The sequence below is a fragment of the Vespa crabro genome, chromosome 2 (genome assembly GCF_910589235.1).
Source record: "Vespa crabro chromosome 2, iyVesCrab1.2, whole genome shotgun sequence".
In the NCBI taxonomy this organism is placed as follows: Eukaryota; Metazoa; Arthropoda; class Insecta; order Hymenoptera; family Vespidae; genus Vespa; species Vespa crabro.
Window position 1 is genome coordinate 15,333,483 of NC_060956.1, and position 14,617 is coordinate 15,348,099.

General features: G+C 34.5%; 1 protein-coding gene across 1 annotated transcript in view; it reads left to right on the forward strand.

Moving 5' to 3' along the window:
- Nucleotides 1-2,990: 2,990 nt before the first annotated feature.
- The window catches only part of LOC124422182 (FK506-binding protein 2), a 36,969-nt gene continuing 25,342 nt past the window's right edge, over nucleotides 2,991-14,617 (forward strand). The window contains exon 1 of the mRNA XM_046958300.1: nucleotides 2,991-3,263. Within this exon, the coding sequence (XP_046814256.1) occupies nucleotides 3,037-3,263 (227 nt within the window). The 5' untranslated portion in view covers nucleotides 2,991-3,036. The remainder of the gene's footprint in view (nucleotides 3,264-14,617) is intronic.

The window sequence follows — 14,617 nt, forward strand, 5'->3', positions numbered from 1 at the left end:
CGTGACGAGCATACGAGAATATGCTTCTAGAATTTCAAAGATAATTCGATCTGTTATGTGAATTCTTAAAGGGAAATGTTATTATTGTAATATTTACCGATGACCATATTTAGATGTTATTGAAATTAATTGATTTAGAGAAAGAAAAAAAAATATTTTACAAATATTTTACACATACTAATATAATTAATTTCAATGAGAAATATCTGGAGATATTGTCAAAATATCGATAATCACTCTTTACCCATAGTATTTGGAGAATGGATAAGTTTGCGTTAGGGCTGAAGATTAAATGGACCGGTGTTCCGTGTTTGGTGCCTCGATCGTTCGTTCAATTCACGCCGGTACTCTCATGCGTTGTTGCATAATCCACATCAGAGTTATGTAGATCTGGGGCTTATCGCTCCAGGATTTCCATTCTGTCTCATTATTAATTTCCATGCGTTAAGCAGCTGGAACAGGCTTTAGTTCGAAACCGGCACATCGTTGTACAAGCCGTTTCGAAATTCTTGTCACATTTCTACTAAACGCCATTAATTTTGAAAAGTGACTTTTATCGAAGCTACGATTGATATTAAATCTTTGTAAACGTTTTCTTTGAGAAAAAGAATATGACAAAGTAATTGGAATCTTGAGAGTTTAAAATAAAATCTTTTTTTAATTTTATCTAAATTACATTGATAATGAAATATTTTATTGGATCATTATATAAGTTTGATTTAAATTAGATATATCAGTTTTATAATTAATATTGTTCCATTAGATATCGTATTTTGTTCATTAGTCTCTTTTAACGAAGGCCGGAAGGATATCACTTCTATCTCGAAATACATAAGATATAAGAAAAAAAAAATTATCAATGAAATTATTTTCATAGATTTATCAACGATTATATTTTATCTATTCGTGATTATGAGTTGAAGGTTATCAAGAAATGTAATGAAATACTTTCTATCTAATGATAGCTATTCAGTGATCGAAATTTCGCGAAAAACGAGAATGTAACAACCCTTTTTGTAATTTTTTTTTTATTTAATCCCATAGAGATTCATACAAGTGAGTTCATGCTTTATTGACTGCAATGGGTTGAAGAAATTTTAATTCAATGAATAAAGAGAAAGAGAGAAAAAGAGAGAGAGAGAGAAAGAATGGGCTACGTTCAATGAATGCTGGTCTTAAATTCATGTAAAAAAAGGAACGAGCCGTTGTAAAAGTTGAACAAAAGTTTTAAACGAGCGTAGCGTACGAATATAATACAAGTTCGTGTCCTGTGGTAACTCGTAAACAAAGTTATTACATTCGGATTCTACAATATCGTAATAATTGCTTACCTTAATTTACGCATAATTTCGATTTTTCGATCGAAGATTTACTACAATTTGCTATAATAGAATATTTACTGAATTCAATACTTCAATATGATGCACGAGTATTGCTGCTATAATACGGTGAAAGTACATAATATCGTAGCAACCTTTTTTTATTTACGAATAGCTTGACTGGTTCTTTTCTGTTATTCCCTTTGACGATATTTCAGGTTAGCAACCTAAAAACGTGTACATAAAAACGCGAAGTAGCCTTTACGATTTGAACATTAATGAAACGTATCGTGCATCGTTGAGCCTTCCTCGTCGTTGATAACGAAGCTATGAATAAGTATCTTCTTTCTTTTATTTTTGTTTGTTTGTTTTACTTTTACGAAATAGTAAGAAAGAAAAATGTAGATATAAAAATGTCGGAGTCTTTTGGAATACGAATTGAATTTAAGATATACAGCTGAGACCCATCGTAAGTTAGATAAACAAAAAAGGTAGAATACTCGAACAACTATAATAAGTCGTATAAATACTTTTATCTCATAAAATTTGAAAATATTTGATTTTCTCTATAATTAAGATATACTATATCACATATAGAAATAAAATAAAAAACATTTGATCTTACGAAAAGAATTAGTCAAAATTAATGTCACTTCTATTAAAAAAAAAAAAAAAAAAAAAAAATTATTGGATAAGTATATACGTACATACATATCTATACTCTATCTGTATTTGATCATAGTTTTTCACGTGCAAGATCTTCGAATTGCAACGGTTCCAATTCGCTTGAAGACAAGCTGCGACGTTAGTGATAAATGACGGAAAAGTAGAAGGAAATGAAAAGGAAAAGAACTGGTAGAAGGAAGGAAGGAAGGATAGCGATGACGTTCTGTGGAAAAGTACGAGGGACAATGCGAGGAGGAGTCGTAGTTGAAAGGATGTGAACAAAGCAGCTCTCACACAAGACATAGAGAAACAGTAGAGATAGAAATAGAGATAGAGAGGATATTTTGACGATAAAAGGAGAGCATATTCTAGAAAAGTAGTTCTATGTTAATAATTATCATTATGAAGGGACGAAGGACGATCCTTTTGACGTTTTACATAGAAGCTCATTTAGAGAGTACAAAAGAGAGATAGAAGGAGAGGATATATTGATGATAAAAAAAAGAACGATATAACCCATACTTAATTATAATCCATACTTAATTAATAATTATCATTGTGAAAGAATGAAAGGCTTCTGATTGAAATCTTTCTGATTTTTTATGAAGGAGGCCATCTTAGGAGTACGAGAGAGAGAGAGAGAGAGAGAGAGAGAGAGAGAGAGAGAGAGAGAGAGAGCGAGACGGAGAGAGGAAGAGATAGAAACGCAGAAGGAGAGAAGTCTATTGTAATCGGTAAATGCATTCGGCATTCACTCCGAACGGACACTCTAGAAGAAAGGAAGAGGAAAAGAAGAGTAGAGGTGACGAAGAGAAGGAAGTGAAGGAGGAGATGGAAAGAAGGTTCGAGGCAGACCTACATATTCTGAGCGTGGCCAATGAGACGGCGCAATGTGGCGAACGAAGCGAGGCACGGCCACGAAGCAGCATGATGCTAAGAGGGACGGAAGGAGGGAGGGAGCGGGGGGGGGTGCGTACAAAGCGAGGGCAGCTCGGCGGCGCGCGACGCTACGTGGCTCCAGTTGCTCGCGAGCATCCGTAAGCGTTTGAACATGGCTTTCTATTCGTCGAAAAGCGCAAGCGCCGTTCTTTCTTCGCGTTTCGCGCTTCTTGCGCTCGCGATTTTTGCTTTTTCCAAGTTTGCCGTCAAAGCTGACAATGGTCTCAAGGTCGAGACCATTTATTTACCAGAAATCTGCGAGGTCTATTCGAAAAAGGGCGACCAGCTGACTATGCATTATACCGGCACGCTTCAAGATGGTACCAAATTCGACTCAAGGTCAGTGGATGAAGTCTTTCGCTTTACGAAGAGAAAGAGAGAGAGAGAGAGACAGAGACAGAGAGAAAGAGAGAAAGAGAGAGAGAGAGAGAGAGAGAAGGAGAGGAAAAAAAGAAAAAAAAAGCGTGTGCGTGTCTCTTTAGCGATAGCTTTCTTTGAACCTTCTCTGAACCAAGATTAGATTTTTCTCTCTGGAGAGAATAATATTTAAAAATAAATATCAAATTAATGTAATCGAATGAATATGAATATAATTTTTCCTTTCGATCATGGAACATTAATGATGATGATGATAATGATGATGTATTTTCTAGAAACTTGCAACTATTTTAAACTTACTATTATCTTAGAAGAGATTAAAGAGACTTAGATGCACCGTATTATCTACGATTTACCGAACGTGATCCTCTTTCATTTCCAACGTGATTTTACTGCGTTTATTAGAAAGTCTCAGAGTGCGTTGCTCCGAATTCGGTGATTCAATAGAATCAAACGAGGGAATGTAATTCGCTCGTGGATTTCGAATGCTCGATCGATCATCTTAGGGCTACTAAGGTGCATTGCCTTTTTATTTGATTCTCTCTAGCTATCTCCCTCGTTCTTTAGAAAAAAAAAGGAAAGAGAAAGCAAAAAAGATAAAGAGAAAGTACATCCAAATATAGTATCCTCTCCATTTGGCACGGTCTTTTTTTTTCACCAAATAAGACTTCATGACGATCCATTGGATCAATTTGACGATTTTAAATTCAAACGTTTCAAATTATGCATTTAAATGAGTCTAATGATTTCGAAAAAGAAAATATTTATGTAAAATCATGTATTCAGAAATGAGGTCAAACTATTCTCCATTCTCATTAAATGTCTCCTCTTTCTTTCTTGCTTATCTTAACTGAAATCCTTTTTTTTCTCTAATTATCGTCGAACAATGATAAGTATGTATTTTAATATATAACGTTTCGCGTCTTGTTCAATGAAAATCAAATCTCTCTTTTTCTCTCGTACGCTTATTATTACGCGCTTGCCTTAACACTACGTACGACGACAAGAATATTCGATTATTCCGGCGGTAAATTTGTAATTACCGCGGATTTCATTTTCCAATGAACGTGGTCCAATCAATCTAGCTGGTCGCTAAGTTTCACACTGGATACTGCTTCGTCCATTGAATTCGGAATAATCAGAACTTCTCTGTTTGCGCTTTGATGAGTTTGCCCAGTGTTACACGTCGACCGAGAACCCAAGAGTGCTGCTTTTCCAGATTGAAAAGTTTACCCGCGATAATTGAGAATTTCTTGCGACGCAAACGTCCCTCTTCCATATTCCTCTTTCTCTTATCTTTCTTCTCTTCCCTTCCCACATCTAATATCATCAATCGCTTCTTCTACTCTTTCCGAATGGTAAATATTCGAAAGAATATAAAAACTCTCTGAGTGTTCCGTTCGATTCCTATCGGTACAAGAAAGATAACGAGTCTCAAACGAGTCTCGAGAAGGTCTCGACACTTTTAAATTCTTTCGTAGGCCGTTACAAGTACCGTTAAGCGGGTTTAATGTCATGGTATAGTAGACTGCTCGCACAATACCAAACTTGAAAACCGTTTCTTTGTAGAATTGAAATTAAAACTAAAACTTCCCACGTTACTTTCCTGACCTTTATTTTATTTGTTCAAGATTTTGATGCGATTTCTCACGCATGATATCAGCGATAGACGATTAGATCGAAACAAAAGAAAATATTTATCATTTACACTTGTAGTCTTCGGTTGCTATTTTTACGTTTTTCTTTCTTTTTCTTTCTAGTTCCTTGACAAGACATCAATGCGTAGAAAAAAAAATATTTTATTTTGTTTTATCAATGAAATTACTTTATATCGATCGATCAATCCTCGATGTATAAATTTATATACATTCATATGTGTATATGTACATTGTTTCTTGATTATTTTTACATAATTCAACCGTCGTAAGTTTTTTTTTTTTTCATTGCGTCTGCATTCATATTCTTATTAAGGTTAGAGATTGGCGAGCCAAAATTGCTATTGATCTCGAAAGATTATTTCCAAATAACAGAAGTTAAACGAAACTCAAAATAGTTGTTTATATTCATATATAATACATAGATATATTTGTCAAGTATATATTAATATAACGTTTATTTAATGGTAAATTAGTTGAATACACATACAATCGCAATACTTCCTATTTATATAAAAATAAAAGAATGAATAAACATACGTTGGAGCGAAATGATTGTTCTCATTTTAAATCATAATCTTATCTCACGGCGAACCACCGGGTGCGATCTGTACGATCTTCAAAATGGCACGGCTTTGTTTATTCGTGCGACGTATCGGCTATTTGCGTGCTTTCTGATAACGAAACTGGACGAGAATTTTGCGTGCGCCGTTGTAGGCACTGTTATCTTAACTCTTGGAATTGCTTGCTAAACTAAAGAAAAAAAAAAAAATTCGGTAAGTTAGAAGGACGAGAAAAAAATGAGTACGAAGTTCGTCTCTTATAAGGGAAAAAAAAATTACCTATCTAACATTTAATTGTATCAACTAAAAGAGAAGAGAAGAGGAGAGAAAGAGAGAGAGAGGGAGAGAGAGAGAGAGAGAGAGAGAGAGAGAAAGAAAGAAAAGATACCTTTGTTCTAAAGATAGTTTTCATAGCAAGAAGAGCTCATTCGTTTTCTTAGATTAGCAGTTATATCGCAAAAGGGCTAGCAAGCTAGTCACCACCAGCGGCGAGTTGACTACTTCTCAAGAGGGTGATAACGAGGAGCTTGAGTACGATAATGTTATCGAGCTTAAAGGGTACTTCCTTTAGCGTGGACAGAAACGTTTTCCTCATCCTCTCTTAGTCGACACAAAAGCACGTTATCGTTCTTACTCGTTGTATTTACAAGTTTTTGAAATCTTTTTCACTTTCTTCTTCTTCTATCCCTTCCTCTTTTTTTTTCATCTTCAACAGTCTCCTCCGAGTTAAACAAGGTCAATGAAACTTACGATGCTCGTAATTAGATCCGTCGCGCACTGTTGGCCAGTCGCTAGATTCTCACTGGGTCCAAGAGAATATATGAGCAGACTACGTATTACTTTGTTGTGGCAATCACTGAATTCAAGAGAATATATGAGGGCGTACGCGCTTGGTCGTAACGACCGCGAATACATGAGTGAGAGAGAGAGAGAGAGAGAGAGAGAGAGAGAGAGAGAGAGAGAGAGAGAGAGAAGGAGAGAGAAAGATGGCACCGGATGACTCGATTGGTCGCTTGGTTTCTAGTCTTTCATCGAGCAAATCGCTGGCGACAGTATGCAACGTGCCTTACCGTGTATGTGCGGTCGCTAAACGGCCGTTGCGGTTTAACCGGTCGAAACGAGAACTCACAACGTTACGACAGATCGATTAGAATTCTACTCGACGGTTTTGCTGACAACGCCGTGATGTACGAGGCTCGAAATGTCTCGAACTGATAGATCCTAAAAAAGTGATCATCCTCGAACATCGAAGTTTTATTTCAAACAAAGCGAAAATATCACGTACTTTCTCCTTTTACTTTCACTTATTTAACATTTCCTGTAGTACTAATTCATCCTTATCGTCATCGTAGTTGAATTATGGATTACATATAGTTAGAGATTACAGCTTTCTCCTATTAGTACGGCATCGAAATCAGTTAATTCGCTAGCTTGGCGAAGCTTCGCATTGTCCTCCTCATTCGTTCCTTGACACGTCGATCGATTAATTGAAATCCGAATAGCATTGGTAATGCAAACGTCGATCGAATTGAGCGATCATCTGACCAGTTCAATTTTAAGCCGTTATCTCTAACAAGGATAACGATCTTTACTACTAATCTAACTTCGATTCAATCGAAATGATTTTGATCTGTTCATCATTCCTCACAATCTCATTGATAAAGAGAGAGGATGAACATTATCTATTTTAATATTTAACAATTGTATTTCCTTTTAATTCTTTAAAAACAATATTGTCAATCTATTTTCGTAGCTAATAGAATAGAGATACTTCAATAATTTGAATATTTTGCATTTATCCTTCAACCGAGTATGTTATACAGGAAAAACGAGTAAAATTGTTCGCGTAGTTGCAAACGAGTGGCATAAAGAAGAAAGAGAGAGATAGAAAACCGTGAAATGGCATTAAATTGATTTTGAAACACGATGTTTTAAACTCGCAAACGGAAATTATCGAACGAGGCCGCGGGCGAAGCTCTTTCCCGTTATTAACTGCGTCGGAAAACGCGGCCACCCCTCTCGATAGTAAGTGTAAACTGCGAAGCTCATCCCATAAACACGAAGCGGCATAGCTCGCTTGTAACCCGCTGCTACAACGTCCGGCAATACTCGTTCAGTATTTTATTCCGAAACCGCCAGACTCTAGCCATTTCTACGCCACCCCAATGCCGTTATTTCCTTTTCCCCTTCTTCGTTATTTTTTTTTTTTACTTTCTTTTTTCCTACTCCCTCGTTCTCTCCGCTACCCTGGAAAAAAGGAGCTCTCGCGCGAGTGAATCCGTTCGCGAGTCGAGATGCATCTCTCTATGTTCCTCCCTCGGTTTATTCACTCGGTTTTGCCCTCGAAAGTTCTACGTCGTAAGCAACGATCCGAAGACGAAGAACCGAACGACGCTTCCCTCGTTTATACTTGCTCGTCTTTCTTTTTTCATCGTGCCTTTTGCAATAAAATTATCTTGAATTTACTTGTAGCAATAATAATAAGAAATATTACATTTAAAATATTATAACTCGCTGATATAGTTAAATACAATTTAAACGATTGCAATCGTTTTTATTAATAATGACAAATTTTCCGTTCGTTTCCTACTTTACTTTCTTATATTTCATTCGAATTTCTTATGGTTAACACGTATAAAATTTTTTTTTTCTTTTTTTTCTTTTCTTTTTTTTTTTTAATCGTAATAATGTTTAAAATGTTTATCACGTTTCAAAGAATTCGTTGAAGAAGGTAAATAATGATAAAGGAAAGAAAATCGCGAAAATTTTCATTAACCTTACGTGTGTATTTTTGCGTAGCGTACTGACTGGCAATGTTTGTATATAAACACATACAAAGTTAATTGAATGAGTATAAGGAATAAAAAGGACGTAATGAACGAGCGAGCGAACGAACGAATGAACGTACGAACGTAAGTACATAAGTACGTACATATAGTAGATATCATGTTGGGAACTTGAAAAGACCAGCATTAGAGATGTTAAGAAGACGACGTTGCTCTCGATGGAGCCAGTATATTTTTAATTAAGAAACAAGGCCTATAATATACATACACATAAACACATATACAGACAGGATACCAGCGGTTTTAGTAGAAAACACGAGAACGTTGGCCCATTTCCTTGTACAACGGTACTTGATTTAATTAGTGCCAACTCGTCTCTCTTTCTCTCTCTCTCTTGTCTTCTTCCTGGTCCGCCTCTTTGTTGAAGAGGGTAAGCAGAGGAAAATAGAAAACGGAAAGGAAAGGTAAAGGAACGGAAAAGAAAAAAAAAGTAAAGGAACTGAAAGAGAAGAAAACGACGAAGGAAGAGAAAAAGGAAAAAGGAAAAAGGAAAGAGAAATAGGACCATAGAGAAAGAGAAAGAGAGAGAGAGCGAGAGAGAGAAAGAGATGGTATAGGCGATGGTAAATGTTTTTCCTTGTGGGAAAACCTACGTAAAGGAGCTACATCACTAGTCCGGACGACTAGGGAAAGAGAATGTCGATGGACAAACGACCGTGTTCCTGTTTCTTTGTGTAGAGAAAAACTTTTAATGAACAGCTTATAAAATGTGTATTAATCGAGTCAATGAAAAAATTTTCAAATACAACGCTAGTTCAATTAACGAGATATTTTTCTCTCTTTTTCTTGTATTATTTTACTTTTTTTTTTCTTTTTTTTTTTACCATTGAACCATTAACGTTTTCAAGTCCACGCGAATCTCTTTATAACGATTAACAAACTACGTTTCTCTTTTACTTTATCTTCTTTACAATAAAACGTAAAAAAAAAGAACGAAAGAAGAAAAAGATTTGTAATCTCTCTGAGAATGGCGAAACATTTTACAGAGTTGTACTATATATAACCTTTGTTTTTTTCACTGCTTAATATCCTGTCGTGTATCTCTATCCTCTGTAGAGAGTCGACTTTGATTCATCAGACGTATAGATCAATTAACGCATGCTTGCCTTGATGTCGTCACAAGCCAACGAATTTCATTCTACGTATTGACAGAATAAACCTTTTCTCATCGTCTTTCTCTCTCTCTCTCTCTCTCTCTCTCTCTCTCTCTCTTTCTATTTATCTGTCTATCTTTTTTTTTCCTTCACACACACACACACACACACACATATATATATATATATGTATCTTATTCTTGTAAGCTAGATTTTAATATTCAATTTTTATTTTTATTAAATTGGTGAATATTTAACGAGAGTAAGATGGAAGAAGATCTCGCAATACTAGGGCAATTGATATTGGTAGGTTTGATACTAATACAACTAAGTTGATGGGTTAATTCCGTTCAAACTTTCTTCTGGCTCTTTTTTGTTTCTCAAATGGTCCTCAGAAGAGATTTACTTTTTAGATTTTGTCTGAATCACATGCATAAATTCTCTATCTTTCTTTCTAGCTTCTACGAGCTGCAATTTATCTTGATACGCGATCGTGACGCTTAGATATTAATTGATATCAGTCAAAAATATTTAAATATCCTGTACTACATTACAAAGTAAAACGAGCATGATATACACTTTTGGTTAATGTCTCGCTCATCGATCGTTCTTCTTCCAGTCACGTTCTAAAGAGAACCGTCCACTTGAGAGTTTTTTTTTACGATAATTGCTCTCGAAAGTATTATGAAATTTTTTATTCATTTGAAAAAGACTTCGAGAATTTTTATTCTCGGATAGTCACTAAAATATCAATAATTTTACGAAAGTTTATTATCAAACAGAATTCTCAGAATCTTATTCATTTGAGATTCGTCTATACTCGTCTATGTTTATTTATTTGTTCTACAGTTTGTTTAGGGATAAGCATGAGATAATTTATGCATTAATCTGTTCAATATTGAATTAACTTCATATATTGTTCTTAATTCAAAGATCTCATATTTCTTTCATTCTTTTTTTGTCTCAGAATTTCTATGCTCTCCGATAAATACTCTCAGAAAAAGATAATGATTCCTTCGATAATAATATTCTTTTGTTTTCCTTCGAATGCATACTATAACAAAAGCAATCAATCTCGGATAGTTGAACCATGTTTTCAAATAATTACTCTCAAACGCAATGTAAATTAGTGCATTAGCGAGAAATACTCTCGAGAGCAACTCATGATAGTTTTACTCTCAGCGAGGACAGCTAAGACATATATTCTTGTATATATATATGCACATTCATATGTGTGTGTGTATGTGTGTGTGTGTGTTATACGATTATGTTTGCTTTATCAGTTAAAATGAACGTTACGTATTCGTAAGTTCTAATTAATTCGTATAACAATTATTATTATTATCTATGAATGTCATAGACACTTATAATCATTGATACACTTTCTTACTCTGTTTTCTCGACTCTTCGATACAACGTCGATATATGTATATATGTATATACTATATATCTACCGTGCTTGTTTTGAATGGTCCGGCACAAATCACTCGGATCTACCGCCTACATCGTTGCTGCCATTACACTCTCGCATAAATTTCCACTTTCAAATGAGAGAAAGCCGTGATATGAGAACAAAAAGAAGAGGGGTAACGATTTCATGTTTGCGACATAATCTTATCAAACCGGCATTGCGTACACATTCATCTATACTAGTTGCTTAATTAAGTCACGTTGTTCCTTAGAAATCGAATAGAGAGTTTCTAGGTTTCAACGAATCGAATGACCTTGTCTCGAAACGAATGATTGTATTTTCGATCTTTTTTCGAAATATTTCCGCGCTATCATCGATTCGATTCTTATCATAAAATTTTTAATTAATATGCTGATATACATATGTTTTTAATCTTTGCTATTTGATTTTGATAAGAAAATTCTTTAATTTCGTTTATCGATTCTTATCACTTCAAAAGCGTTTAATAAATTGAAGAAACAATGATTTCTAAGTTAATGTGATTTCTAAGTTAATGTTATATTTTAACGTTAGAAAATTTTGAATAAAATATGTCTTACGAATAGTTGTAAGTACTTAAGTGACAATTTACGCACGCATGCACGTACACTCGAATTTGCTTCTACATTGCGTGCTAATTATCCTTGAGATACTTAATATGCAGGACTATAGTCGGTCTAGAAACGCGACGTGACCTCATCACTTGGATATCATGCTATTCCTCTTCCGTAAAAAAAATTACTTCCGTTTCGAACCGCCGACTATTATATACTCTTAAATTGTCATCGTTTTTTATTTATTCTCTCATTATTTTTCTTCATTTTTCTTACTTTTTTTCTTATCACATATTAACATTTTTTTTATACTCCAATTGTAATATCACTGGAAAGGATAGATAATAATATACACTGATAATATATTCATCAGTCGTTTCTAATAGAATATGCGATTTCTATTTCTTTAACATTTTTATTATATGTAAAAATAAAAAAGACCTCCTATTTCCCATATATCGCTTAAATCAAATATTCGATTACCATATATATATATATATATATATATATATATATATATATATATATATATATATATTTCAGAAAATGTTTCGATATGCGAACTCCAGAAGAGTCGACTTAAAATTCTTTCAAAGAAAAGTGCTTAAATAACAAGGATTATTTTCATTATACCTTTTTATTTATTCCCTTCTTGAATGAAAAGTTTAACAATTTTTTTCCATCGGGAGGCATAATGATAACGAGTTATGGTATGATTTAAGACTAAACAGAAAACGATTTTTCCCTATTTACGTAATGATCTGGTAAGACGAAATGACGTCTCTCTTCGAAGCCGATAAGTCAATAAAGATTGGCGATTTTTCATGCTCAGAAAGAAACAAGAGGAAGGGAAGCAAAAGCGCGAACGAGAGTGAATTAAGGAAGGTTCGGGATGCAAGGGTAGCTGAACCGAGAAAACCATAGCCGAGAAAAGAGTTTGGGAGGAAGGTGTAAGGAAAAATAGCAAAGATCCGCTGAGTTTGCTCCCACGGGATATCGGACTTCCACCCTTGATGGCCTGTAATGCTATCTTTCGTGAATTCATGTTCTTTCGGTAAACATCTCACGTTTTCGATAGTTCGATTCGAGAATATGTATATCCAAGCATTTTATAAATAAAAATTTTGGATTATCAGCTCAAAGTTTCGTAATTGATTATTAATTATGATATAATTAACGTCTCATCGATCAAAAATCAGAATAGAAATAAATTTTTAGATATATTTTTGACAGTGGTGAATTATTCGTTCGATCGGTAATTATAAAGTAAACAATGTTCATGTAATAATATTATTATAGAAAAGTAAGGATGGAGTACATATATGGTGCTTGTATTCGTAAAAGAGTGAAGTCCGTCGAGAAATTCTTTGATCGACGATGCATCGAAAATCGGCCAGATAAAGTTCACTAACACTACGTTCGATACATAACATTCCCCATGACCCTTGACAAGTGGCGTATAGTGATACTACCTTTGACTTTTCATCTCCTTTTTTATCCCTTTCGTTCACGTTTGCGAACTCTCATAGCGAACAACTATGTGTAAGCATCTACTTTTGCTTCAGAATTAGCGTTAAATAATTAACGACTCTTCCAACCGAGTGACCCTGCTCCTCTCCATCATCCTCCTTTCTCTTCATTTCTCTTCCTCCTCTTGCTTCTATATACACCGGATTTTCTCACAAAATTTAATCTTCGTATCTCGACCGTTTCAAATATTTATTAACGATAATTTTATATTTTTATTTTCTCCCCGAAATGATTTGTTTAAACTCATCCATTTGTCTGTCATCGAAGTTCACAGTTCACTGTACATTCTTTAAAAAGAAAAAAGAAATTATTCCTGTCTATATAAATAATTAATTTATTTATTATTTCATCAATTAATTTATTAATTAATTAAAATTGTATGACGCATGTACCATCTTCTATCGTTATTTAAATTCTCTAAAAAAGTATGAATATAAACATTTTTACTTTTACTTTATCTTCGTAATAAAACGGCAAAAAGGCTAAAGTATATATACTTAAACTCTTTGTACTTTAGATACGCTTACATATTCGAATTCTAAGACGACGAAACCGGCTCTCGAAAGTTTTACAAGTTTTCTCTCTCAGCTCGTAATTCACACGGCGATTACATTTCCCAAATTTCCTTGTTCACTCGTTCATTTACTAGTTCGTTCGTTCATTCGTTCCTTTGTTCGTTCGTTCGTTCATTCGTCTTACGAACGAAAACGAAGGAATCGTGGTGCGCGACGTTCGCTCGAGTGACTCCTACGAAAGTGCCGGAAGTCGGTTTACGCTTCGTACACACAAGCTACTTGCACTTTTCTCTCGTTAGCTGTTCGTGTCGCGTCGCCTCTCTGAGTCCTCTTTTTCTCGACCTCCTTTCCGCTCCTTTAGCCCGTAACTATGCATATATACCCATACCGTAGATGTAGATATGTAAATATGTAATATCACCTCCTTATCTTCTCGTCGATCAACATCATGAAATGTTGACATTATCGATTTTTTATATGACAAATTAATCGGAACAAAGGGTAGTGAAATTTATTTATTGTAAAATATAATCGTTTACGTGAATTTTATTATTATTATTATTTTTTTTTCTTTTTGCAAAGTGACGAGAATCGAGAATCGTCATAGTCGTTGATTTTGCGATGACCAGTACTTCCATGAAACGACCTAACCATAGGTATATGATATGTACCTATTATATATATATATATAAATATACTGTATATAATACTAACATACACATACGTTGGGAGATATATTTTGTACGTATGTGAACATAGAAATAACATACTCGTGGAAGTTCCAATATTTCTCGTAAATACGTTGATATTGAACCATATATGTAGTATCTATGTAGCAATGTAAATATATATATATATATATATATATATATATATATATATATATACGTTTGACGCGTTATGGAAAATTACATATACCAGAATGACTGCGGCATGCTCGACGGATTAATGCATCGTTTGTACTATGAGGTTGGGTAGGTCGTTATAAATTCGGAGATTTTATATCGTAGGATATACATATCTCCTCGTCGAAAACGAACGAAAAATTTGCTACACGCTTGGCGACCCTCCTCTAACAATCCCGTTCGAATTTTAATGAGAACCGTTA